The 26,650-nt window shown below is 38.9% G+C and overlaps 3 protein-coding genes across 6 annotated transcripts; all 3 read left to right on the top strand.

Moving 5' to 3' along the window:
* The first annotated feature begins 254 nt into the window (after positions 1-254).
* LOC116160942 (segment polarity protein dishevelled homolog DVL-3) lies at positions 255-8,425 on the top strand. 4 transcript variants are annotated; one of them, XR_004143355.1, is made up of 10 exons: positions 255-512; positions 559-628; positions 674-867; positions 917-1,249; positions 1,298-1,426; positions 3,734-3,828; positions 5,372-6,013; positions 7,096-7,284; positions 7,713-7,782; positions 7,877-8,425. XR_004143355.1 is itself a non-coding variant. In XM_031474092.1 (9 exons), exons 1-9 carry the CDS (start codon positions 352-354, stop codon positions 7,915-7,917), a joined length of 1,854 nt encoding a protein of 617 aa, XP_031329952.1. In that variant the 5' UTR covers positions 255-351; the 3' UTR covers positions 7,918-8,425. The 4 variants fall into 4 exon arrangements, 3 of the variants coding, with proteins under 3 accessions (XP_031329952.1, XP_031329951.1, XP_031329953.1); XM_031474092.1 differs by lacking the exon at positions 7,713-7,782; XM_031474093.1 differs by lacking the exons at positions 7,713-7,782; positions 7,877-8,425 and having other exon boundaries at positions 257-512; positions 5,372-5,482; positions 5,534-6,013; positions 7,096-7,617.
* A 4,050-nt stretch (positions 8,426-12,475) lies between these two features.
* Positions 12,476-14,202, top strand: LOC116161608 (probable cytochrome P450 6a13). Its single transcript, XM_031475009.1, has 3 exons — positions 12,476-13,661; positions 13,708-13,959; positions 14,009-14,202. Exons 1-3 carry the CDS (start codon positions 12,572-12,574, stop codon positions 14,170-14,172), a joined length of 1,506 nt encoding a protein of 501 aa, XP_031330869.1. The 5' UTR covers positions 12,476-12,571; the 3' UTR covers positions 14,173-14,202.
* Positions 14,203-22,955: 8,753 nt separating this feature from the next.
* LOC116162490 (probable cytochrome P450 6a13) lies at positions 22,956-24,713 on the top strand. The gene is made up of 3 exons (XM_031476115.1): positions 22,956-24,139; positions 24,186-24,437; positions 24,489-24,713. Exons 1-3 carry the CDS (start codon positions 23,050-23,052, stop codon positions 24,650-24,652), a joined length of 1,506 nt encoding a protein of 501 aa, XP_031331975.1. The 5' UTR covers positions 22,956-23,049; the 3' UTR covers positions 24,653-24,713.
* Positions 24,714-26,650: the final 1,937 nt, after the last annotated feature.

Here is a 26,650-nt window from a genome sequence, read left to right on the forward strand (position 1 = left end):
AGTGCCTGTAGTGTAGACACAGTATCCCATACCCTGTATGTTGACTGATGAGTGCTCCCTCTGTTGGATGATTTAATTTACTAGACTCCCCTAAAGAATAATACATTAATCAATTAATACAGTCGATGATTACGAATTTTGGGTGTAATTTAGGCCGAACAATGTCCATTTTGTACACATAACAAGACGCAAAATCTTCTAACTATTTTTGAAAGCGAAAACAAAGATTATCTTAGACTCGAACCATTTTGGGTGGGGATGATGGAACTGTTTCAATAACATCGGCCATGTTGTGTGATTTCGTTTAGGTGCTGTCAAATAAAAGATTTTGTGCAAAATATTGCACAAATTATGGACGAAACGAAAGTAATTTATCACATCGATGACGAAGAAACCCCTTATTTAGTGAAAATTGCGATTTCCCCCGAGAAAGTGACTCTCGCCGATTTTAAAAATGTACTCAATCGCCCCAACTACAAATTCTTCTTCAAGTCCATGGACGACGATTTCGGGTAAATTTCGACACCCTCCCAACGTTTATAACATTTCACATTGCAGCGTCGTCAAGGAGGAGATCGTCGAGGATTCCGCACACTTGCCGTGTTTTAACGGACGGGTTGTCAGTTGGGTAAGTCGCCCCCTTCACTCTGAAAGTGTCTCAACTTTGTTGTAGTTGGTCTCGGCCGAAGGCTCGAACCAATCGGACGGCGGCTCACAATGTACAGATAGCGTAACACACCAGTCCGAACAGCGAATGGTCCCACCTCCGCCCGATTCCGTCTGCACAGATACCGAAAGTATTATAAGCTCGAGACAGGGCAGACGGCACCACAAGTATAATTCGCGAATCAACGGCCATCTCCCACGGTAAACCATGCGCCCTTCTTTACCCTTCTGCAACAACTAACATTTGCAGGTTATTCGAAACGTCGTCCATAGTTAGCTCAGATTTAGAAACGACAAGCTTCCAGTCGGAAACGACCGGCCGACACACAGCCCTATCTGAATGCTCTAGTGTTAGTAGGTTACACGTAGCTAGCAGAAAAAGGCCGCAGAGACGACGAAAGCAACGATTACAGGCAATGTCGCGTACGAGCTCGTATTCGAGCATCACGGACTCGACGATGTCCCTAAATATCATCACCGTCACGTTGAATATGGACACTGTCAATTTTTTAGGAATTTCAATAGTAGGACAAAGCAATAAGGGAGGTGACGGCGGAATATACGTCGGTTCCATAATGAAGGGGTACGAAATGTCACCCCCGCTCTTCTCGGTTTTGATTTTTCATTTTAGGGGCGCCGTGGCACTCGATGGTCGAATAGAGCCGGGCGATATGATTTTACAAGTGAACGACGTTAACTTTGAGAATATGTCAAACGATGAGGCGGTTAGGGTGTTAAGGGAAGTTGTGCAAAAGCCAGGGTAGGTTTTTTAAGAGTAAATATTTTGTGTGCTTTTGTAAGATGCCACCCCGTATGCAACAAACATTTTGACTCACCTTGTATAAATTTTTATTATCTAATGTATATAAAGCTTCTCTTCTGGAATTGTAGAGGAGCACTAAGAGAAGATTTCCAGAACCGGAGAAAAACTGAATTAAGACAGTTGGTAAAATTTTATTTTGTAAAAACCACGTTCAAAGTGGAACACTGCATTGCAAATCTTTTCAAATCACCCTGTACCAGTTTTACTATTTTCCTTTCTAAACCAAGAGAAGAGAGAATTTAATGGAATTGGTCAGATTTGTACTGGTAGCCTACTTTTTTGACACACCCTGTACACAAACTTATTTTGAGCCTTGCATGAAACAAGTGTGTTCCATAAATTTGTTACTTATGTTACATCGTGTATACATAGTATTTTTTTTGCCAATTATAAGTGATCATAAGATGCCATTTTCGCTTGTTTTTTTTTCTTTTAACGCATCCTGTACATGTTTTTATTACTCTCGTATTCTTTAACACTAAAATATTCTTTCCGTTGCATATAAGGCTATTTTCACTTGTATTTTTTCAGGACCATTAAAAGTATATTGCCAGAAGTAAATTTTTTTACCCACCCTGTACGTGTTTTTATGACTTTTGTATTCTTTAACACTAGAAAACACTTTCCGTTGCATATAAACCTATTTTTGCTTGGATTTTTTCAGGAACATTACAAGTATATTGCCAGAAGTAAATTTTTTTACCCACCCTGTACAGGTTTTTATTACTTTCAAAAGTAGAACATTCTTTTCGTTGCATACAATGCCATTTTTGCACGTATTTTTTCAATTTCTTTCAGGAACACAAAGCATTTTGCAAGAAGTAAAATCTTTTGACGCACCCTGTACGTGTTTTTATTACTTTTGTATTCTTTAACACTAGAATACAGTTTCCGTTGCATATAAACCTATTTCTGCTTGTATTTTTTCAAATTCTTTCAGGAACATTTAAACTATATTGCTGGAAGTAAATTTTTTTACGCGCCCTGTGCATGTTTTTATTACTTTCAAGAGTAGAGTATACCTTTCGTTGCATGTAAAGCCAATTTTGCATGTGTTTTTTCAGTTTCATTCAGGAACACTTAAAGCATGTTGGCGGAAGTAAAATTTTTTGACGCGCCCTGTACATTTTTTGATTACTTTTGTATTCTCCAAGACTAGAATATATTCTTTGTTTATATAAAGCTATTTTCGCACGTATTTCTTTGATTCTTTACCAAACACTTAGTAGGTTGCTAGAAGTACATCTTGTTGACGCACCCTGTATGAATGTTTACTATTTTTGTATTAAGACTAGAATAAACGTTTTGTTGCATGCATTGAAGATCATTTTTGCTTGTATTTTTTCAGGAACACTTTGCCAGAAGTAAAATCTTTAACGCGCCCTGTACATTTTTTTATTAATTTCATATTCATTAAGATTATTATATACTTTTCGTTGCATATAAAATCTTTTTCGCTTGTATTTTTTTCGAGTTTCAGTTAAATCTGTTGACGCACCCTGTATGAAGTTTTATTATTTTCACATTGTTCAAAACTAGGATATAGCTCTAATCCAATTTAAGGTCCTTTTTGCTTTTATTTCTCCAGATTACTTTTGCAAGCACAGGATGTGTGTTAGAAGTGAAATTTGTTGACGCATCCTGTATGAATCTTTATTATTTTTGCATTAGGAATATAGGATATAGGTCTACTTTAATTTAAGATAATTTTCTGTTTTATTGCGTCAGATTCTTCTGCGAAAACGGAAAGTATATCGCCAGAACTCAAATCTGTTGACGCACCCTGTATGAATTTATCTTATTTTCGCATTCGTTATAACTAGGATGTAACCTTAATTTAGTTTAGCGTACTTTTCACTTTTATTTCTCCAGATTCTTTTGAGAACATTGGATCTATGTAGCCAGATGTTACATCAGTTGACGCACCCTGTATGAATTTTTATTTTAGCATTCTTCAAGACTAGACTATTGTCCGAATTCAATTTATGATCCTTTTATTTCGCCAGTTTCTTCCGCGAAAATTTTAACTATGTTTCCAGAGGTTAAATTTGTTGACGCACCCTGTAATAATTTTTATTATTTTCGTACTAAATCGCAGCAATCACGCGCAATAATTCTCTTTTCGGTTTGTAACGCTGAAGCATTCCTATGGAAGCACGCAAAATATTGACCCAGCGTGGCACTATGCTTGTTTAGCTGTACTTACTGCAAACTGTAATTAAAAGTCGCCAAATTTTTTTTTAGACCAATTAAATTAGTAGTTGCCAAATGCTGGGATCCCAATCCGAAAGGGTACTTCACTATTCCAAGGACCGAACCAGTTCGACCAATAGATCCTGGTATGTATATAATCCAGTAATTTTTTAGCGGCTTAGACTTAATTATGCGCCATTGAATGTTTTTACGTTCGCCAAAATTTTGCGCCCTTAAAGGTAATTTATGCGCTGACGGAATGTATTTGAAAAATCCGGAAGTTTATGCGCCTGAGAAGATTTGACACTTTTAATTATGCGCATAATTTAATTTTTTGAATTTAATATTCCCCCCTTTGCGCCATTGAACTGTTGCTTCATTCGGGAGAATTATGCGCCCTGGTTAATTTATTCGTTGCTGTTCTGCGTGGTAATGCATATTGCAAAAAACATTCCGCCTTGGAAGATTCTTCGCTTTAATTATTAATTATATAATATAATATATATAATATATTATATAATATAACATATATAATATATTATAATGTATTATATAATATAATATATATAATATATTATAATATATAATACAAATTAATTATGCGCATCTTGTGCGCCTATTTTGCAATTGTATTGTATGGGTACATTTTTGAAATTAAATGTGCGCATTTATTATGCACTTCTTTGCCAGAATGTTTCTTGATTCGTGAGAATTATACGCCCTTGCAATTAATATATGCGCTATGCTTACTAAGGAATAATTGGCTTTGTGCGCTAATTGTGCGTCTTGGATAGTTTTGCATTTTAATTGTGCTTCAATAAATTTGATTGGGTATAAATTAATTTTTTCAAACTGAAATTTATTATGCGCCTTTAAAAGTAACGTTAACGCTACTGTACTTTGTGTGCTTATGAGAAAAATTATTGCCTTTGTGCGCCTTGGAACATTTGGCTGTGTAATTGTGCGCGGAAGTTATGCGCCAGTAAAAGAGATTGTACATTAATTTTTTTGCGATTGAATCGGGCATTTATTTTGCGCCTTTAGATATGGTTATGCGCTGCTGTACTGCAGAAAATTGTCTGTGCGCTAATTATGCGCCTTGGAACATTTCGCACTTTACACCAATAAAGTTTATTTTTTGAGATATGCAATTGTGTTGATTATGCCACGTTGGGCCTATTTTTTCGCTCGCGAAAATTATGCGCTTACTGTACGGTAATGCTTATTAGAAAAAAAAATGTTTATGTGTGCTAATTGTGCGCGTTAGGTTTTGTACGTTAATTATGCGTGGAAATTAGGCGCCAATAAAATTTATTATAAATCATTTTTTTTTATTTGAAGCTCCTCTTTATTTTGCGCCCCTTGACCTTAATGTTTCCTTATTTAACATTAATTTATACTGTATGTATTTTCAATGGGCGTATTTATTTATCCCCCCCTACCCTTGCCCCGTTCATCTGTACCTTCATTCACTAGTATTATGCGCTTTTATAAGTAATGTATGCACTGCCGCAGGAAACATGGTTTTGAAAACTTTGTGCGTCTTGTAACATCTTTAATTATGTACATTAATTAGGTAATATTTTGCGCGAGAACTATGCGCTCTTATAAATAATGTATGCGTTGCTGTATTTAACTGTACAGAAATTCCGATTATTGCAGAGTGACTTGTAGGCATACATTTTTCAGGTGCGTGGGTAGCTCACACGGCAGCAGTACGAGGGGATCCAGTTGTGAGACCCCCGAGCAGTTCGACGGTTTCCAGCGCGTCCATTACTAGCACGATACCGGCCAACGAACGTGAGTCCGCCAGTCCGTTCGTTCACCGCCTAACCGTAACCTTCGTTGCAGATATGGAGGAGCACTTAAGTGTAAATAGCGCGATGGCGATGGTCGTGCAGGCGATGCAGCGGCCCGACAGCGGTCTCGAGATACGCGATCGCATGTGGCTCAAAATAACGATTCCTAACGCGTTCATAGGCACGGACCTAATCGACTGGCTGATGAGTCACGTCGAGGGCTTCCAAGACAGGCGCGATACGCGCAAGTACGCCTCGCACCTTCTCAAAGCCGGATTCATTAGGCACACGGTGAACAAGATCACGTTCTCCGAACAGTGCTACTATATCTTCGGGGATCTCTGTTCGGCAATGTCGAATTTGAAGGTGCAGGGCGACGCCGACTCGGTCGGTCCGCTGCCTAACGTACCCAATTACATGCCGTACAGTGGAACGTATAACCCCTTAGAGTATATGCCCATGCCGTTCTACACGGCGAGCGAGCATACGGTTTATGGGTACAATCGCGAGGAGTCCGTGCTGAGCGGAAGCGGTGAGTCAAAAACATTTTTTACATTACAAGGGTCGAAATCATTGTAAAGCTTCTGACACTTCTGAATTTAATTAACACTTCCAAGCATTTCCCGTGGTTCTCATAGATCCAATATGGTTTTTGGTTATGAATTTCATTATAATTCGTGCTCCGCGTCCCATTTTTAATAAGAATGACAGATGTCATCTGAATGCACAATTTTTAAGCGTTGACCGAGAAGAATGGAACATGAAAAATTAAAGATTAAGAAATATGACACTCAAAAATTGTCAAAAATTTAAATTTGACTCCCTCTCCCCAAGTTTCGAGAAAGGAACATTGCCCAAGCACACTGAAGATTAAGGAATATGGTACCAGTTGGACCCTTCAAACACAGTTAAGATTAATGAATATGGCACCTGAAAATGTGGGTCCCTCAAAATCACAAGAAAATTAAGTTTGGTCCTTTCTCCCTCCAATTTGGAGAAAAACCGGACCTTAAGGCGTTGGCGAAAAGAATAGAATTTAATACATTGAAGATTAAGAAATATAACACCAGAAGAGTGTCAAAAAAGTGGGCCCTCCGAACTTGCAAGAATATGTTTGATACCTAAAAATTAAAAAAAAAATTAAATTGAAGTGGAGGATATTCCATACCCTCCAGAAAAAAAGACTCTGGTGCTGCGTTCTCTCACGAAACATTTTGCTATAAAGACCCTTTCTAAACATTATGGCGTAATTGATAAGGGCTCCAAACCCCTTTACTCGACTAATTTGCCTCAAAACGGTCAGGCCTAAGGACACCGAATCTTAGTTTCCTGAAGAGTTATTATATTTGTGTCCAAAAATTTAAAAAAATTTACAATTGAATTTAATTTTGCACTCAAAAATTGTCAAAATATGATATTTGACAGCTAAAAATTGCAAATAAATGAAATTTTGACACAATAATATGCAAAAATTTAATATTTGAAATTTGACGTTAGCCAATTAACATTATAGGGAACATGGTCAAGTTATTTTTGGAAAATTTCAAATCATACTTTTTCGAAATACTTAAAAAGGAACTGAAGTTATTATTATTTTGGCGCGTATCGTTCTAGGTGGATCGTCTAACGGCTCCGATCATCTCAAGGACGGCGGAGCGCACAGCAGCGCGTCCGATAGTGATATTACTTCGCTGGGTCCCCGTTCCGCGATACCGATCGCGGTCGGCAACGGCAACGGATCCTCGAACGGGTCTGATCAGAGCAGCGGTACGCAGGTGGCGGCACAAGCGAAAGATATTGCCGGTAGTAGACAATCCTTTAAAATAGCAATGGGAAATCCTTGTGAGATGTTTGTAGATGTGATGTAGAAGTTGTGCCTATTTTTATTTATTTTGAGCTCCGTCGTATATTACTACAGCTTGGTAGTTATATGTACCTTGCATGTTTTAAGTGTATTTTAAGTACAAATTTATAAGAAAAAAATATTGTACCGTTTGCGCCGATTCATCGGTTTGGTACGAGAAGATTGCAGTACCCACTGCGGGCGTATTGCAATGTAGGTTGTCGAAGCATGTCGGTAAACAATTGTTTTTTTGTTACTTCTGCATGTGATAGAATAAAATTTACAATTACGAATCAGTTTTTATTATGTTTCCATCGTCACATCACGCAAGTTTTTATTGAGTTTTCGATTCACTGATTTTCTCACTAATTCATTAATTTACTTTCAGTTTTAAGTTACCTCTAAAAGTGCAATATTCTACGTATTTTGCAAGAGTTTTTTGCAAAATTATTTTGCGGGTAAGTTTTCGTTCTGTGTTATTTTCGGCGCACGTCTTTTTCACGCCACGACCCGCGGCGCATTCGCATCGATTGATCTCTCTCTCTTTTCCAGAGCAAGTCGGTATTGTCGGTTACCAATTCTCCCAGACGTAAGTAACCAAAGCACACTGAAGATGATAATATATTAGTAGTATTAAACTTTTTTAATTTTTATATATGCTTTTTTGTATATGTCTACCTACTAAGAGAAGAAAGTGTACAGCTTAGTAATTAATGATATATCTGTATTAGGCGAATTCGTCGTCGGTAGTTTTTTAACAAATTTTATTTTATGCTAAGTGTTGTTTTGTAAAATGGTTTATCTATCAGTTTTTTTTACTATACTGTTATAAATTATTTTCGTTTAATCGAAACTTAGCGAACAATTAGAGAAAGTAGTTTTTCAAATAAAGAAGAAAAAAAAAGTTAAAAACGACAGGGTATTCAATGTATTCACAACTATAATTACTGTAACATTTCTATACACGAGTTATACGAGAAATTCTTTCAAGGGACGTACAGGGATAATGAAATGTTTTATGGAAATTAAATGTATGGATAGCTATTATACTTTATGGCGAGATAACATGTAAGTTGTATCAAATTAAAAGTTGTGAATGTATTTCGTTTATTTTTGAAATTGCAATCCAGATGGACAGACGGAGAAATAAGCAAAATGTACAAAAATTACTTCAACAATTAACTAAATTATCACAAATGGTAATTTGATATTTTATCGGTTTTAACAACATTCTCTTATGTTGTGTTTATTCATTAAACGTATTATCCGCAGCTTGTTATTTGTTTTTTTTTTGTTTTTATCCGATCCTCTAACAATTGACGCTTATACCGCTTGATAGCGAACAAAAAAAAAGTATATCTGGTGATAGATAACAAGTGATAACAAGAAACGTATTGGGGAAGTAGATTCACATCTGATTCCAGGAGCCTACAACAAAATTTGAAGGAAGTTAGCAGAAGAACCCTAGAAGATTCTAGAAACATTCGTAGTTCATTTTAGGAAGCTACGTGGTAGAAAACTTTATGCTAAAATTTAGGGTTTGTGATTATTCGAAGAATTTTCATGGAAAAGTTGAATAAGGACCGTGAAGATTCACGGATGATTCTAGAAAAGTTCACGAAAGATTTTAAGGGGATTTGAAGATTCACGGAAGATTCGCAGCTGATTCCAGTAGTAGAAGATTAAAAAAAAATGTAGGTTGGGGATTGTTCTATGAAAATTAATGGAGGAATCGTAAATGCATATATGAAGGTGCAAAAGTTACAGCCCTTTGAATTTTTTTCGAAATTTATTTTTTGTCCATGACTTTTTATTGAGAGGTCTAATCGAAAACGTACGAATTGTTTTGTATTCTACGCACCAAAATTAATAAGAAAAAGTGTTTCCCGAGAAATTTTGGTGCAGTCGATTTTTGGTAAAAAAGGAAGGTTATACACTGCCTTTTTTTGAGGCCCGAAGAAAAAATTGTCTCAGATCGACCCGGAAAAAAATTTTCTTATAGAATGTGGCCTGTAGAATCCATAATTTCAAACAGTTCCAAGATTGGGCTACTTGTTCAAAAGTTACAGCCCTTTGAATTTTTTTTCGAAATTTATTTTTTGTCCATAACTTTTTATTGAGAGGTCTAATCGAAAACGTACGAATTGTTTTGAATTCTACGCACCAAAATTAATAAGAAAAAGTGTTTTCCCGAGAAATTTAGGTGCAGTCGATTTTTGGTAAAAAAGGAAGGTTATACATTGCCTTTTTTTGAGGCCCGAAGAAAAATTGTCTCAGATCGACCCGGAAAAATTTTTTCTTATAGAATGTGGCCTGTAGAATCCATAATTTCAAACAGTTCCAAGATTGGGCTACTAGTTCAAAAGTTACAGCCCTTTGAATTTTTTTTCGAAATTTGGTTTCTAGTCTATAACTTTTGATTGAGAAGTCTGATCGAAAAAGTACGAATTGTTTTGGATTCTACGCACCAAAATTAATAAGAAAAAGTGTTTTCCCGAGAAATTTTGGTGCAGTCGATTTTTGGTAAAAAAGGAAGGTTATACACTGCCTTTTTTTGAGGCCCGAAAAAAAAATTGTCTCAGATCGACCCGGAAAAAAATTTTCTTATAGAATGTGGCCTGTAGAATCCATAATTTCAAACAGTTCCAAGATTGGGCTACTTGTTCAAAAGTTACAGCCCTTTGAATTTTTTTTCGAAATTGGTTTCTAGTCTATAACTTTTGATTGAGAAGTCTGATCGAAAAAGTACGAATTGTTTTGGATTCTACGCACCAAAATTAATAAGAAAAAGTGTTTTCCCGAGAAATTTTGGTGCAGTCGATTTTTGGTAAAAAAGGAAGGTTATACACTGCCTTTTTTTGAGGCCCGAAAAAAAAATTGTCTCAGATCGACCCGGAAAAAAAATGTTCTTATAGAATGTGGCCTGTAGAATCCATAATTTCAAACAGTTCCAAGATTGGGCTACTAGTTCAAAAGATACAGCCCTTTGAATTTTTTTCGAAATTTGTTTTTTGTCCATAACTTTTTATTGAGAGGTCTAATCGAAAACGTACGAATTGTTTTGAATTCTACGCACCAAAATTAATAAGAAAAAGTGTTTTCCCGAGAAATTTTGGTGCAGTCGATTTTTGGTAAAAAAGGAAGGTTATACATTGCCTTTTTTTGAGGCCCGAAGAAAAATTGTCTCAGATCGACCCGGAAAAAATGTTCTTATAGAATGTGGCCTGTAGAATCCATAATTTCAAACCGTTCCAAGATTGGGCTACTAGTTCAAAAGATACAGCCCTTTGGATTTTTTTCGAAATTTGTTTTTTGTCCATAATTTTTTATTGAGAGGTCTAATCGAAAACGTACGAATTGTTTTGTATTCACGCACCAAAAATAATACTTTGAACTGTTTCGAAGAAGGTGCCTATACAATTTCAATGTTTTTAGATTTGTCCAGGGCTTTTGATTGTATATCACACAATACATTGTTGCAAAAATTACAAATAACGTATAATTTTGACGATTTCAGTTTAAAGTTAATTTCTTCCTATTTATCTAATAGATTTCAGCACGTCTTCCACAATGGAGTATTGTCAAGTCAACTATCTGTAATTAGGGGAGTTCCCCAGGGGTCCATTCTCGGACCACTTTTGTTTTTGATTTATTTTAATAACTTCCCTAATTACATAAACATCTATGCGGATTGTATTTTATTTGCGGACGACACAACGCTCGCTATAAAACGCAAAGGGTTAAATGACATTTTGTCTGTTCACAAACAAGTTGAAACTCTGGCGTTAGAATGGTTTATACCAAACCAATTAAAGCTTAACGAAACCAAATCGGAAAACCTGATGCTAACTCTAAGACATCATGCATTTCAAAACAATGCTTCTGTAAAATTTTTAGGTGTACATATTGATCCGGTCTTAAACTTTGGAGTACATGTCGATTTTATTTGTAAAAAAATTAGCAAAAACATATTTGTGTTACGACGTTTATCCGATAATGTCTCAAGGAACGTTTTAGTGAGTGCTTATTATTCGCTAATACATTGCATATTAAGCTATGGTATCTTAGTCTGGGGAAATTGTCCTGCAGCGCGAAGAGTTTTTGGTCTCCAACGACGTGCAGTACGAAGAATAAATGGTCTTGGATATAGGGATGATTGCCGAATGACTTTTATTGACCTAAAAATATTAACCTTACCATCACAATATTTGTTAGATAGTATTATGTATGCGAAAGATAATCTTCATGAATTTAAATTACAAAGTGATATACATCATCATTTCACAAGATCCCGAACTAACATAAGGCCAAACTATTGCCGTTTAGCCAAGACACAAAATGGACTAGTGTACGTCTCCCAAAAACTCTTCAATCATCTTCCAACGCAAATAAAAGAGTTGACTAGACTACAACTAAAAAAGGAATTAAAAGAAATACTATTAAAAAAAGCATATTACGCTATTGAAGAATTCAACTGTGATAATCTATCTAGTCTTATATGAAACCTGTCAATTTATTTTATTTTTCGATTTTATTTTATATACTCTTTATTTATTCCACCAAATGATAACTCGTGCCTTGATGCGTATCAGTTTTGTATGTTCGTCCCATCATATGTCGTTTGTTTTTATATTACACCCTTGTGTCACATACCTATATGATAAGTGTAAGCGTAAGCTAAATTATTATTATTATTTTATGTAAATCAAAATTTTAATGTGTAGTGTACGTCCATATTTATATTTATTGAAAATGTGTAGTTATATCTCGAATGTTGCTGTTTTATATTTAGGTTATTTACATTGTGCATTATTGACATGTCAAAGCCACATTTGGTACTCTGACAATAAATGATTTGATTTGATTTGATTTGAATAAGAAAAAGTGTTTTCACGAGAAATTTTGGTGTAGTCGATTTTTGGTAAAAAAGGAAGGTTATACACTGCCTTTTTTTGAGGCCCGAAGAAAAAATTGTCTCAGATCGACCCGGAAAAAATTTTCTTATAGAATGTGGCCTGTAGAATCCATAATTTCAAACAGTTCCAAGATTGGGGTATACTAGTTCAAATGTTACAGCCCTTTGAATTTTTGCTCAACCGTAATCTGGTGAGTTTGACCTTTGTCGGAAGTTGAGAGATAAAAGAGCCACGGACTGGTTTGATAAAGATTCATTTGTTACTGGGGAAAAAGTTGATTTTTGTACACGTACCTTTAAACTAACAGTGCACTGTTCGTCGATGAGCAAAGATGTTGCTAGTGATCCTTTTGGCAGTTCTTCTGGTCGTGGTGGTGTGGTTGGTTTTGTACTTCAAAAATGTATGGTCGTATTGGCAGAAGAGGGGCGTCGAGGTTCTACCTGTGACGTTCCCGTATGGTCACGCCAAAAGTTACATGACCCAAAAGAAGTCCCTGCACGTGATGTACGAGGATTTCTACAACGATCATAAGATGAAGAATTTGAAATATGGCGGTTTTTACTTTTCGACGACGCCAGTGTTGATTATAACCGACCTTGACTTAATCAGGCGGGTGTTGGTGAAAGATTTCGCGTCTTTCACTGACCGGCCGATGTATGTGAACGAAGAGGCCGACCCCTTAAGTGGGATTACTTTCAATTTGAAAGGCCAAAGATGGAGGAACGTCAGGGTGAAGGTATCGGAGACATACACTTCGGATAACATGAGGATGATGTTTGAGACTTTTGAGAAGCATACGAACAAGTTAGGCGAGCTTATGGCCCAATGCATCAGAGACAAACGGCCGGTTGACATCAAGGACATCTTCGCCAGGTTCACCATGGACACCATAGGCACGGCTGGCTTTGGGGTGGAATGCAACGGGCTAAGTCAGCAGGATTCCGAATTTAGAAAGTACGCCATGAAAGCATTTCAAAGAGATTTGTTCGGAGTACTGAAGGATGCCCTCATGAGGATCTGCCCTGGTCTGATGTTTCGTCTCAAAGCTACGCTTATACCCAAGGACGTCAGCGACTTCTTTATCAAACTCGTGGGGGACGTTGCGACTTACAGAGAGACCAATAAAGTCACGAAGAAGGACCTTATTCAGCTGCTGATCGAGTTGAGAAACCGAGGGAGGAACGTACCAGGTGAAAGCGAGATGACAATCAACGAAATGGCCGCTCACGCCTTTGGGTTCTTCAACGCCGGATTCGACACGGCCTCGACCGCCCTCACCTTCTGCTTCTTCGAGCTGAGTAGAAATCCGCTGGCGCAGGAAACGCTTCGGGCCGAAATTCGCGAGGTACTGAAGAAGAACGATTCGAAGATTACCTACAACGCCATCATGCAGATGCCTTATCTCGATCAATGCATTTCAGGTAAGACACTGAAGGGCAATTGCGTGGGGTAACGCTTTACTCGTAGAGGCGCTAAGAATGTACCCGCCCAGTGGGGTACTGATAAGGCAGTGCACGCAAACCTACAGACTACCGGGGACAAATCTGACGATCGAAAAGGGCACCCAAGTACGCCTATCCCTTCTCGGCATCCACTACGATCCCGAATACTACCCCGAGCCCTACAAGTTCGACCCGGAAAGATTCTCGCCCGAAAATAAGGCGGCCCGCCACCCTTGCGCTTGGATGCCTTTCGGCGAGGGACCAAGAAACTGTCTAGGTAAAAGGCGTAGCTCCCAAGACCCCTTCACTAACACTTCGCCTTTTAGGGATGCGATTTGGATTAATGCAGGTGAAGGTGGCCGTGGTAGCCATGTTGAGTCAGTTTAGATTTACGCTCAACGAGAAGACGAAGCTGCCGATCACGTTTGATCCAAAAAATCTCTCTTTGAAGAGCCTGTACGATATATTCCTAAACGTTGAAAAGTGTTAGCGGGACGTTTTCGTTAAATAAACAAATGGTATTTAATTTAAAGGTAAATAACTACCTTTTTTTAACAGAAATCTGACGCGCTTGTAGAACTTAATACTGAGATCTCAATCCTTTAGACGCCGTCCTGTGTGGCGCAGTTGAGTGGAAGCTCTACTGCGGTACTAAGCGTCCGTGGTTCGAATCCGGGTTCAGGCATAGATAATTGTAAATGTATAGTGGGTTGGGTTGGTAAAGCAGCCTCGGCCGAAACCCCGCCCTGTTTCTTCCTCCTCGAAGCAGAGGCGACATGTGTTACCCTCAGCTACCTCGATTTTGTTAAGATAGTAACTGAGGGGGTGGTGTCCAGTGACCAGGCCTTAGTTAACTTCTGATGGTTTTAGTCTCCCGGAAACTGATCAGTTTTTTGTATTGTCTTAGTCCTGGGGCGGATTGATAGACTTTTCTGAGCTGGCTTATTATCACTCCATCTAGACTTGTTGGTGTTCCACCGTAGGGTTCCGGTTTAGGGCCACCTCGTTACCGGCTATCCCCTCATATGGTTTGGCACCCACACTAACGTAACACGATTACGCCTGCCTATTTCTTCCATAAGTGGATAAGTGTATGGAAAGTTGTGGTAGTGGTAGGTGCGTAGGAATTTCTGTATTTAGAGAAACCTTTGCGTACGATTTACACGAATTGGAGCTGTGATCTGGAATAGATAAGTACTTTCCCCGTCTAACCCGCCCCTCGTTAAACGATCGAAACCCGAGCGTCCACGAACACCAGAGAACGTCAAACATTCAACGAGAAGAAGAAACGATGTTTCTTCTGTAATTTCCGAGGACACGATGTCACCGTGTGTCGAAAGAAGAAGTAGCAGGTGTCAAAACCCAAAACTCCGTCAGCTACCGAGGCGGCGCCCCCCCCCCCCCCCCCGACTTCATCAGTGAATAGGAATGAGATCTGCAGTCCACCACATTGCAAAATCGAGAAACTAATTCGTGGTGAAGTTTCAATTGCTTTTTCTTTGATTTTAATACAATTAATTATTTGCGTTATGCCCCCTCCCCCCTCCATACACTTTCTGACGTGGGGAAAGATTCTGCGTTGAGCCTTAGTATGTCACCTACGAAATTCAGCCCCTCCCCACCTTCTAATGGTCGCGACTTAGCCTCGTACGTTGCCAGTTTATCAAATTTTTTCAGAGGGTGGGGGAGAGAACGTTGCGACATGTTCACCACTACACTCTAAAACGCAAGCGCCCCCCCCCCCCAAATAGTAAACGTTCGCAGTTTTTTGAAACACACTTGTACATACCCACTCCCTTTCTTTGATTTTAATAATACAATTATTTGCGTTATGCCCCCTCCCCCCTCCATACACTTTCTGACGTGGGGAAAGATTCCGCGTTGAGCAATGACACCGTGCAACACGTTTTTGCAATTATGTGCGTTGAGCAATGACACAGTGTAACACGTTTATGCAATTTTGTCTATTTCGTATCCTTAGTATGTCACCTACGAAATTCAGCCCCCCTACTGGTCGCAACGCAGCCTCGTACGTTGCCAGTTTATCACATTTTATCAGAATGTGGGGGAGCGAATGTTGCGACATGTTCACCACTACACTCTAAAACGCAAGCCCCCCCCATAGTAAACGTTCGCAGTTTTTTGAAACACACTTGTATATACCCACCCCCATTCTTTGATTTTAATAATACAATTAATTATTTGCGTTATGCCCCCTCCCCCCTCCATACACTTTCTGACGTGGGGAAAGATTCCGCGTTGAGCAATGACACCGTGCAACACGTTTTTGCAATTACGTGCTTGATTATTTCGTGGGCTCAGTATGTCGCCTACGAAATTCAGCTCCTCCCCCCTTTCCTGGTCTCAACTTAGCCTCGTACGTTGCCAGGGGGAGCGAACGTTGCGACATGTTCACCACTACACTCTAGTGTACCCCCCCCCAAATAGAAAAGCCGCGTTCGCAGGTTTTTTAACATAACTTGTACATCGCATTCTCTTCCTTTGATTTTAATACCACTTAATTATTTGCGTATGGCTCCCCCCCCCCATTCACTTTCGTAATTGTTCTGAAATATCCCGCGTTGAGCAATGACACCGTGTAACACGTTTATGCAATTTTGTCTATTTCGTGTCCATAGTATGTCACCTACGAAATTCAGCCCCCACCCCCCCTGCTGGTCGCAACTCAGCCTCGTACGTTGCCAGTTTATCACATTTTTTCAGAAGGTGGGGGAGCGGACATGTTTACCACTACACTCTAAAACGCAAGTCACCCCCCCCCCTCCCCCACCCACATAGTAAACGTGTTCGCTATTTTTTGAAACATAGTTGTACATACCCATCCCGCTTCCTTTTCAAAGTCCTCTGAAACACCGTGTTGGATCAGAACGCTTCGCGGCGCCATCATCCTTTTTCCATTTCGTATCGCTTTTACGTTACGTCTGTTGACTTTCGAAATTCATTTTGAACCCTCCTCCCCCTCCCCCAGAGGTGAATAGTCTCCAGCCATAAAAAACGAGTGATGCAGACCTTCGACCTCTGAAATTTAAAATGCAGTCTCAAACGTTTACAAGCCGTAAGGGGACGCGAACCAAAACAGACGGACCCTCTTCCTTTCCAAAGAGGAGTGGAGGCATAGGCTGTTTGCGGTCGGATGGGTCTTTTGAATGCATCTGGATACGCAGCCCAATTTTTGGGAGGGGATTCCCCAAGGGTGAGTTTTAGGAATACATTCATGGGGGGGGGGGGCACTTTTCGAGGGTAAACGAAGTTACTTGGATGGATGGATCGTTTTGTACATAGGAGCTCAGCGTCAAAGTATTGTGACCCTCTTCACGTGTTTCGAATTTTAGAAAGAAGGAGGCGGAGGCGCAATAGTAAAATGAAATGGATCGTTATTTTGGTTTGCCCTCCCTTCTCCACCACCCCACTAGGTATATAGTCACACATTGCATTAGTGTTATAGAGCGCCAATTTGGGACGTAGATCTTTGTGGTTCCTTGAATTATTACAATGATTAGTTTGGCACTTTCAGTACGTATATCTGTGGTAGTATATTGACTGCGAAATTTATTCTACCCCCTCCCCTCACCGACTTCACCAGTGGAGGGAATGAGTAGAGGGATGCAGTTGGACACATCCCGAAATTCTGAAAATAATTCTTGGTGACGTTCCAACTTCTTTTTTTCTTTGATTTTAATACAATCAATTATTTGTGTTATGCCCCCCCCCCCCTCTTTCCATACCGTTTCCTAAGCGCTGAAAGAGTCAGCCCCTCTCCGACTAGTCGCCACTTAGCCTAACTCGTACGTTGACCGTGGGAAACATTTGCTTTATAAGGTCCCCTCCCCCACCACTTTCCGTCCGCTAACACTTTTTTCATTTTGCATCGCTTGACTTTCGAAGTTTTGAACCCCCCTCCTCCTCTCCCAGAGGTGAATAGGCTCCAATCATAGAAAAAACGAGTGCTGCAAACCTTGACCTCTGGAAACTAAAATATTGCACACTCAAACGTTTACAAGCTGCAAGGGGACGGGAAGCAAAACAGACGGGCTCCCCTCCTTTCTAAAGAGGAGGGGAGGTACAGGCTGTTTGTAGGCAGATGGATACGCAGCCACATTTTTGGTGAAACTCTTGGGAGGGGATTCTCCAAGGGTGGAGTTTCCGGAGTCGAATACACTCAAGGTGGGGGGGGGGGGGGGGGCTTTTGTAGGGCAAACGAGGTTACTTGGATTAATGGGTCGTCTTGTAGATAAGACCTCAGTCTTAATCTTTAAGAACCTTTTCCGCGAGTTTCTAAAAGCCTTAGGCCTTTGGGAATATCCAAGAGCCTTGTGGTTTGTGTTAGAACCTTTAAAGCCTTGATCTTTTGCAAGGTCCTAAAGGCTTTTGGCAACCATATGAAATTATTGGGTTTTATTCATGGAGACTCAAGAAGTCTCTTAAACATTAATGTATTAACCTTAAAGCGTTTAAAAGATTCTGCAGCTTCTTGTAGAATCTTTGAGGCTGTAGCGACTATAAGGAGGTTCTTAGAGACTACCACAGACACCACTAAATGACCTTAAAGGTTTGATTTTAAAACATCTTAGAAAGTAAGTCTTCTAAAGGCTCTTAAAGATGAAGCGTCAACCTAGGGTTTCAAAATTCCCTCCTGAAAACTTCTGGGAATTCTTAAAGATTGCCAAAGTTCAAATGCCAAAGGTATTTTAAGCTCGTCAAGATTCTTAAGGACTGATTAAGATTATCGAAGCCGTCCAAGATTTCACAAAGCCTTTAAAGGCTCATGTCTTAAAGAAAGGGACCCTAAGAAAGGCATGGGGAAGCTCTTGCCGTCCGCTATTTGAGAATATTGGTAACTTTTAAAGGTCTAGTTGTAGTGAGCGCACGTTTGATTTTTGCTCCGCAATTAATCTTCATTTCCCTGGAAATAGCTAGCAATTGCCTAACTCAAGCGAAGAGTGGACGAAAGTGTCGAAAGTAGACGGTAATAAAATTTTCAACGCCACATGAGATAAAATTAGCCTAATACCAACGCAATAACGATAACAACGACAAAGGTCAGAGTCCGACGGGTCGAGCGGCATGTGATCTGACGCTAAGGATATCAAAAATAAGCACTGAATTCCTGAAAAGGAAAACAAAAGGAATAGACAGCGACGAAGCATCAAACGCTAACGGAGGTACAAAGAGAAAAAGAGAGAGAACTTGATGCAACCGGAGTAGAAGAAGCGTTTGAGAAGAGTCGACGGTTTCAAGGAACTCCGCTAAGAGGCAGAGGAAGAGAAGAGGAGAAAATGGATAAGTTGTTAGAAATGAGAAAGTACCAAGAGAAGAGCAATCTAGCAATCGAACTAACACATTTGAAAGCCCCTGTCGTTAAAGGTTCCAAAATGGTTTTGGAGTCTCTTTAAGACTTAAAAACTATAACTCTTACAGAATCCCTTTAAAGGTTTCGCTTTCTGGAAGACCCTTTGGAGCCCTGAGGAGCTACTGGAGACCTTAAAGGCTGTTGGAAATCGATAGATGTTTCTAAAAACCTTCAAAGGTTTTTTAACACTCTTAGATCCTATCAAGAATTTTAAAGGCTTTTTGAAAATTTCGAAATCTATAATTTAAATAAAGGCTCTGAAAGCCTATAAAAGGCTGTTAGAGTTTTCAAATCTTTGCACACTTATGGAGATCAAAGATTGTAAATGTTTCGTACTAATAAGATACTCTCAAAGATTATTATCAGTCTCTCAGGGATCCTCAACAGGCTTTCTACATGCCCTTAGGGCCACTCAGAGACTATGGAGGCCATTGAAAGTCTTTAAGGAGAAAACATTTAAGCTTCATAATTGATCATAAAGATCTTAAGGACTAACAAAGGCTTCTGACGTGTATGAGGTCTCAAAAGGCTTAAAAATATTTCTTGAAGACTAATCCCCTAGGAGGCTCTTATCACAGATCCGACTTCTAAAGTCTTTTAAACGTCCTAAACCATAGTGAGTTTGGGGAACTCCCCCCCGATGTAGTATGGGATATGGTTAAGGTGGAGCTCGTATATACTAATAGACGGTTCTAAAGGAATGACTTTTGGAAGTGATCAAAGGATTTGGAAACCCTTTGAGTTTATTGGATATTCTTAGAAGGCCTCTTAAACTTTCGCCTCTTAGAAAGATGAAGAACTCTTACCCTTAAAGGATCCTAAGGTTTCGACTTCCAAAAACCCATACAGAATGAGACTTTTTTAAACATTTCTTAAGACTAAAATGTCTGTGAAAGGTTTTAAAAGAAATTTCCCCTTTAATCACAAAGCGACCACCAGTTACATCCTCAGGCGAATTGGTATCAGGAATTAATTAACGGCTATTGAGTAACTAATCACAATCTATAGCTCTGCTCTCCTGACACTAAAACCAGTGGGCTGTACCAGGGCTACATAATACAAGGGAAGGCCCTAATCTTAGAGAAAAGTTGGTGTCAATGAGACGCGATCAATTAATGAAAATCCATCTAAGACCCTTGACTCAAACCCATTCCTAGAGATGCTACTTATCAGGAGAACATAATACAAAAAACGCTGTGTAGGTATTTGCCAAATAATTTAATTCTGCCTTTAGAGATGGTGTTCTATCAAGAGACTAAAATAAAGGAACATTTATGTTTTTGTTTTTTTACCTTTACACAGACATTTCATTTTTAGAAATGAGTTATCAGGAGGTGAGTTCAATTTTCCTCTTCTGACAGTATATTATACGCTAAAAAAGCAGGTTTTATCAAGAGTTAATGATACACTAGTGGGTGTATTGGTTGATTGATGTAAATCTTCGCCTTCTGGAGTCTTAAACCATTCATAGAAATCAGGAGCCCATAATGTAAGGTAGACTTAAAATTCCGTCTGTATTCTTCGGATAGAGATACCAATTTCTTACGAATCAGTTTAAGGAAGCACGATTGGCTATATCTTCCTCATACAGAACCATTCTTAGAGATACTTATATCAGGAGGAGAGCAAAGTACAATAAAGGTTTAAGTTATCGGTTTTATAATGCTGATACAGGCAGTATTTCTTAGAAATGAAGAGTTTTTTACAGAAAACTATAGTAAAAGAAGGCTTCAGAGAGCAACTTTACAGAAACGAGTTGTATCAGGAAAACATAAGATCAGTGTACACATTAAATTCAATCTACATCTTTTTAAGTGCCGATCCTTCATGCTTTTGAGAACTTTAAGAAACTTAAAAAAAACGTGTATGGTTCTCTATGGCTTTAAGTTTTTAAAAGCCTTCAAATGTCTTTTAAAACACTTAATAGACATTTAATCTTCAAGGATCTTAGTTTTTAAGAGTGTGGCTTTTAGTGCTTAACAGACTTTTTAGATTTCGTGGGTCTTTAAGGCCGTTTAATAGTTTGTGGCGTTCAGCAATAATCTAAGAGAACTGTACATTGTAGAAACTCAAGGGTACCTAAGATTTACTTTGGTCCGTCCTTAAAGCTAGAAATATACCAGATGGTTATAGGTACTGAAGTGATCCGACCTTAATAAATTAATATTGGTATAAGATCTAAATTTTAACATAATCTATATTAATATTTCTAAAGGAGTGTTGCAAGACATTTCCTAAATATTAATATGGCGATATTTATTTGACTTGAATACGTAACTCATTGTATAAACAGAAATGCTTGAGCTCGTTCACTTTTCACATAGTTTCCAGGAAGTGGTAAATAAAAACCGAAATGGATACTAAACTTGTAAAGTAAGCGCTCGGGCGGGTAGTCAATAAGATTCAATGAAATTAATTGAGTAGAGCTATTAAACATGTGCGAATCGAAAACACGCAATTGTAATGTTACAGAGGTGAATACTGTTCTCGCCGTACATTAAATAAATTCAATATGTATATTATTTTGCAAGTAACCATAATTCTATATAAACCGGTTTGTGGTCTGACATGAATGCAACAGATGGAGGCGTTGGTCAGAGACGAACTTAATAAGTTAGTAGTTACAGATTTGTGTACGTGCTTTATTATTAATGAAAATTAAGCCGCGCGAAACTATGCGTTCGGCTGTCAATTATTTGTAATTGGAAACGGAATTGAGTTTGCTAATTACGCAAGCTGCTAGTAAATTAAATTACCTTAACTAGAAGGATTAATTAATTCCTCGAATAATTGACTCATATTTTAATTTTATCACTTCATGAATATACATTGAAGTCTATCAAAGGAGGTTACACTGGTTTCGCTTGGTATTATAATGTTTCCTGCTGCTGACAGTAAGGCCAAATAGTGCCTTAAATTGTGGTTATGTAGAAACTATGCCTATTATAATATTATTATTCTGTCTAGTGGGCCATTAAAGCTCCAACGTTGGTTCTGGAAACCGCAGGACATTTCCGTTTCCGTGGCCAATCGGTGCCGAGTACTGCCAATTATGCGTTCGCTCGTAGTAGACCGAAAATTAAAGGCTAGGTCAACGAAAAGAATAATATCAGTACATACTACATTTAATTCATTGTTATTTTTCCCCGTAAATTAACGAAAACGTCCTGCTAACACTTTTCAACGTTTAAAAATATATCGTGCTCGCTTTTCAAAGAAAGTCTTTTTGGATCAAACGTAATCGGTAGCTTCGTTCTCTCGTTGAGCGTAAATCGAAACTGGTTCAACATGGCTACCATACGGCCACCTTCACCTGCATTAATCCAAATCCCTAAAAGGCGAAGTGTTAGTGAAGGGGTCTTGTGGAAGCCAAGAGGCATTTAAAACCTTTGGGAGACTCTTAATGGCGGTTGACTACGGCTTTCAAAGCGCCCAAAAGATTCCTAAAGGTCCATTGTGATTCTCAAAGACTCACAAAAGTTCCTGATGGCTCGGCTCTTAAAATAGGAAAGAATTTAGGGACTGTAACGGTAATTGGAAGGCTCTTGTCCACTTTTCGCGTCTTTTAAGGATCCAAAAAAAGGCGAGTGTCCTAAACACACTTAACGGGAATTCAGGACCTTCCAAGGTGTTAAAATCCAATTACAGCCTCCCAAAGCTCCTATGAAACTATTGGTAGATTCTTGAAAACCTTTGAGGATTTATTTGGATTTTTAAAGGTACAGTGTAGAAGACCTTTGGAAACATTATTTTGGAAGACGATAGCATGAAAAGTGATGTAAGTGGTAATAAAGATTATAATTTTTGGTTGTTGTTCAAGCACAAATATAGATTAAGCTATTACAATCTGCATAACTTGACCTTTGTCGCAAGCTGAGAGATAGAAGATTGGTAAACTTGTTAGTTCATAAAAATCCATTTATTAGTGGGTCAAAAAGTGACTTTCGTACACGCACATTTAAAGTATAACGGTACGCTGATCGTCGATGAGAAAAGATGGTGCTAGTGATCCTATTGGCAGTTCTTCTTGCAGTGGTAGCGGGGTTGGTTTTGTACTTCAAAAACGCATGGTCTTATTGGCAGAAGAGGGGCGTCAAGGTTCCGCCTGTGACCTTTCCTTATGGCCACGCCAAAAGTTACATGACCCAGAAGAAATCTCTGCACGTGATGTATGCGGATTTCTACAACGAGCATAAGATGAAGAAGTTGAAATATGGCGGTTTTTACTTCTCGACGTTGCCAGTCTTGGTCATAACCGACAATGACTTAATCAGGCGAGTGTTGGTGAAGGATTTCGCGTCTTTCACCGACCGGCCGATGTATGTCAACGAAGAGGCCGACCCCTTAAGTGGGATGACCTTCAATTTGAAAGGCCAAAAATGGAGGAACGTCAGGGTGAAGGTATCGGAGGCATACACTTCGGATAACATGAGGATGATGTTTGAGACTTTTGAAAATCACACGAAAAAGTTAGGCGAGCTTATGGCACAATGCATCAGAGACAAACGGCCGGTTGATGTTAAGGACACCTTCGCCAGATTCGCCATGGATACCATAGGCACGGCTGGCTTTGGGGTGGAATGCAACGGCTTAAGTCAGCAGGATTCCGAATTTAGAAAGCACGCCATGAACGCCTTTCGAAGAGATTTGTTCGGAGTACTGAAGGATGCACTAATGAGGATCTGCCCTGGTCTGATGTTTCGTCTCAACGCTAGGTTTATACCCAAAGACGTGGGCGACTTCTTTGTAAAACTCGTGGGGGACGTTGCGACTTACAGGGAGGCCAATAACGTCACGAACAAGGACCTTATTCAGCTGCTGATCGAGTTGAGAAACCGAGGGAGGAACGTACCAGGCGAAAGCGAGATGACAATCAACGAAATGGCCGCCCAGTGCTTTGGGTTCTTCAGCGCCGGATTCGATACGGCTACGACCGCCATGACCTTCTGCTTCTTTGAGCTGAGCAGAAATCCGCACGCGCAGGAAACGCTTCGGGCCGAAATTCGCGAGGTGCTGAAGAAGAACGACTCGAAGATTACCTACAACGCCATCATGCAGATGCCTTATCTCGATCAATGCGTTTCAGGTAAGAGACTGGAGGGTAACAGCTTGGGGTAACGCTTTACTCTTAGAGGCGCTAAGAATGTACCCACCCGGCGGGTTACTCGTAAGACAGTGCACGCAAACCTACAGACTGCCGGGTACAAATCTAACGGTGGAAAAGGGCACCCAAATACGAATACCCCTTCTTGGAGTCCACTACGATCCCGAATACTACCCCGAGCCCTACAAGTTCGACCCGGAAAGATTCTCGCCCGAAAATAAAGCGGCTCGTCCCTCTTGCGCTTGGATGCCGTTCGGCGAGGGACCGAGAAATTGTCTAGGTAAAAGGCATCGCTCCCACAAGACCCCTTCACTAATACTTCGCCTTTTAGGGATGCGATTTGGATTAATGCAGGTGAAGGTGGCCGTGGTAGCCATGTTGAACCAGTTTCGATTTACGCTCAACGAGAGAACGAAGCTACCGATCACGTTTGATCCAAAAAGCCTTTCTTTGAAAAGCGAGCACGATATATTTTTAAACGTTGAAAAGTGTTAGCAGGACGTTTTCGTTAATTTACGGGGAAAAATAACAATGAATTAAATGTAGTATGTACTGATATTATTCTTTTCGTTGGCCTAGCCTTTAATTTTCGGTCTACTACGAGCGAACGCATAATTGGCAGTACTCGGCACCGATTGGCCACGGAAACGGAAATGTCCTGCGGTTTCCAGAACCAACGTTGGAGCTTTAATGGCCCACTAAACAGAATAATAATGTCTTTATTATAATAGGCATAGTTTCTACATAACCACAATTTAAGGCACTATTTGGCCTTACTGTCAGCAGCAGGAAACATTATAATACCAAGCGAAACCAGTGTAACCTCCTTTGATAGACTTCAATGTATATTCATGAAGTGATAAAATTAAAATATGAGTCAAATTATTCGAGGAATTAATTAATCCTTCTAGTTAAGGTAATTTAATTTACTAGCAGCTTGCGTAATTAGCAAACTCAATTCCGTTTCCAATTACAAATAATTGACAGCCGAACGCATAGTTTCGCGCGGCTTAATTTTCATTAATAATAAAGCACGTACACAAATCTGTAACTCGTAACTTATTAAGTTCGTCTCTGACCAACGCCTCCTTCTGTTGCATTCATATCAGACCACACACCGGTTTATATAGAATTATGGTTACTTGCAAATTAATATACATATTGAATTTATTTAATGTACGGCGAGAACAGTATTGCACCTCTGTAACATTACAATTGCGTGTTCTCGATTCGCCCATGTTTAATAGCTCGACTCAATTAATTTCATTGAATCTTATTGACTACCCGCCCGAGCGCTTACTTTACAAGTTTAGTACTTATCCATTTCTGTTTTTATTTATCACTTCCTGGAAACTATGTGAAAAGTGAACGAGCTCAAGCATTTCTGTTTATACAATGAGTTACGTATTCAAGTCAAATAAATATCGCCATATTAATATTTAGGAAAGGTCTTGCAACACTCCTTTAGAAATATTAATATAGATTATGTTAAAATGTAGATCTTATACCAATATTAATTTATTAAGGTCGGATCACTTCAGTACCTATAACCATCTGGTATATTTCTAGCTTTAAGGACGGACCAAAGTAAATCTTAGGTACCCTTGAGTTTCTACAATGTACAGTTCTCTTAGATTTTTTCTGAACGCCACAAACTATTGAACGGCCTTAAAGACCCACGAAATCTAAAAAGTCTGTTAAGCACTAAAAGCCACACTCTTAAAAACTAAGATCCTTAAAGATTAAATGTCTATTAAGCGTTTTAAAAGACCTTTGAAGGCTTTTAAAAACTTAAAGCCATAGAGAACCATACACGTTTTTTTTAAGTTTCTTAAAGTTCTCAAAAGCATGAAGGATCGGCACTTAAAAAGATGTAGATTGAATTTAATGTGTACACTGATCTTATGTTTTCCTGATAAAACTCGTTTCTGTAAAGTTGCTCTCTGAAGCCTTCTTTTACTATAGTTTTCTGTAAAAAACTCTTCATTTCTAAGAAATACTGCCTGTATCAGCAGTATAAAACCGATAACTTAAACCTTTATTGTACTTTGCTCTCCTCCTGATATAACTATCTCTAAGAATGGTTCTGTATCAGGAAGATAGCCAATCGTGCTTCCTTAAACTGATTCGTAAGAAATTGGTATCTCTATCCGAAGAATACAGACGGAATTTTAAGTCTACCTTACATTATGCGCTCCTGATTTCTATGAATGGTTTAAGACTCCAGAAGGCGAAGATTTACATCAATCAACCAATACACCCACTAGTGTATCATTAACTCTTGATAAAACCTGCTTTTTTAGCGTATAATATACTGTCAGAAGAGGAAAATTGAACTCACCTCCTGATAACTCATTTCTAAAAATGTAATGTCTGTGTAAAGGTAAAAGAACAAAAACATGAATGTTCCTTTATTTTAGTCTCTTGATAGAACACCATCTCTAAAGGCAGAATTAAATTATTTGACAAATACCTACACAGCGTTTTTTGTAT

This window comes from Photinus pyralis, unplaced genomic scaffold, assembly GCF_008802855.1.
Source record: "Photinus pyralis isolate 1611_PpyrPB1 unplaced genomic scaffold, Ppyr1.3 Ppyr1.4_LG10, whole genome shotgun sequence".
In the NCBI taxonomy this organism is placed as follows: Eukaryota; Metazoa; Arthropoda; class Insecta; order Coleoptera; family Lampyridae; genus Photinus; species Photinus pyralis.

What these genes read in the sequence shown, in the direction of transcription:
- LOC116160942 (XM_031474091.1), top strand. Translation starts at nt 352, where the DNA reads ATGGACGAAACGAAAGTAATTTATCACATCGATGACGAAGAAACCCCT. An exon ending in TCCATGGACGACGATTTCGG is followed by an intron (nt 513 to 558) that starts GTAAATTTCGAC and finishes TTCACATTGCAG; the next exon opens with CGTCGTCAAGGAGGAGATCG. An exon ending in GAAGTTGTGCAAAAGCCAGG is followed by an intron (nt 1,427 to 3,733) that starts GTAGGTTTTTTA and finishes ATTTTTTTTTAG; the next exon opens with ACCAATTAAATTAGTAGTTG.
- LOC116161608 (XM_031475009.1), top strand. Translation starts at nt 12,572, where the DNA reads ATGTTGCTAGTGATCCTTTTGGCAGTTCTTCTGGTCGTGGTGGTGTGG. An exon ending in TCTCGATCAATGCATTTCAG is followed by an intron (nt 13,662 to 13,707) that starts GTAAGACACTGA and finishes CTTTACTCGTAG; the next exon opens with AGGCGCTAAGAATGTACCCG. An exon ending in GGGACCAAGAAACTGTCTAG is followed by an intron (nt 13,960 to 14,008) that starts GTAAAAGGCGTA and finishes TTCGCCTTTTAG; the next exon opens with GGATGCGATTTGGATTAATG.
- LOC116162490 (XM_031476115.1), top strand. Translation starts at nt 23,050, where the DNA reads ATGGTGCTAGTGATCCTATTGGCAGTTCTTCTTGCAGTGGTAGCGGGG. An exon ending in TCTCGATCAATGCGTTTCAG is followed by an intron (nt 24,140 to 24,185) that starts GTAAGAGACTGG and finishes CTTTACTCTTAG; the next exon opens with AGGCGCTAAGAATGTACCCA. An exon ending in GGGACCGAGAAATTGTCTAG is followed by an intron (nt 24,438 to 24,488) that starts GTAAAAGGCATC and finishes TTCGCCTTTTAG; the next exon opens with GGATGCGATTTGGATTAATG.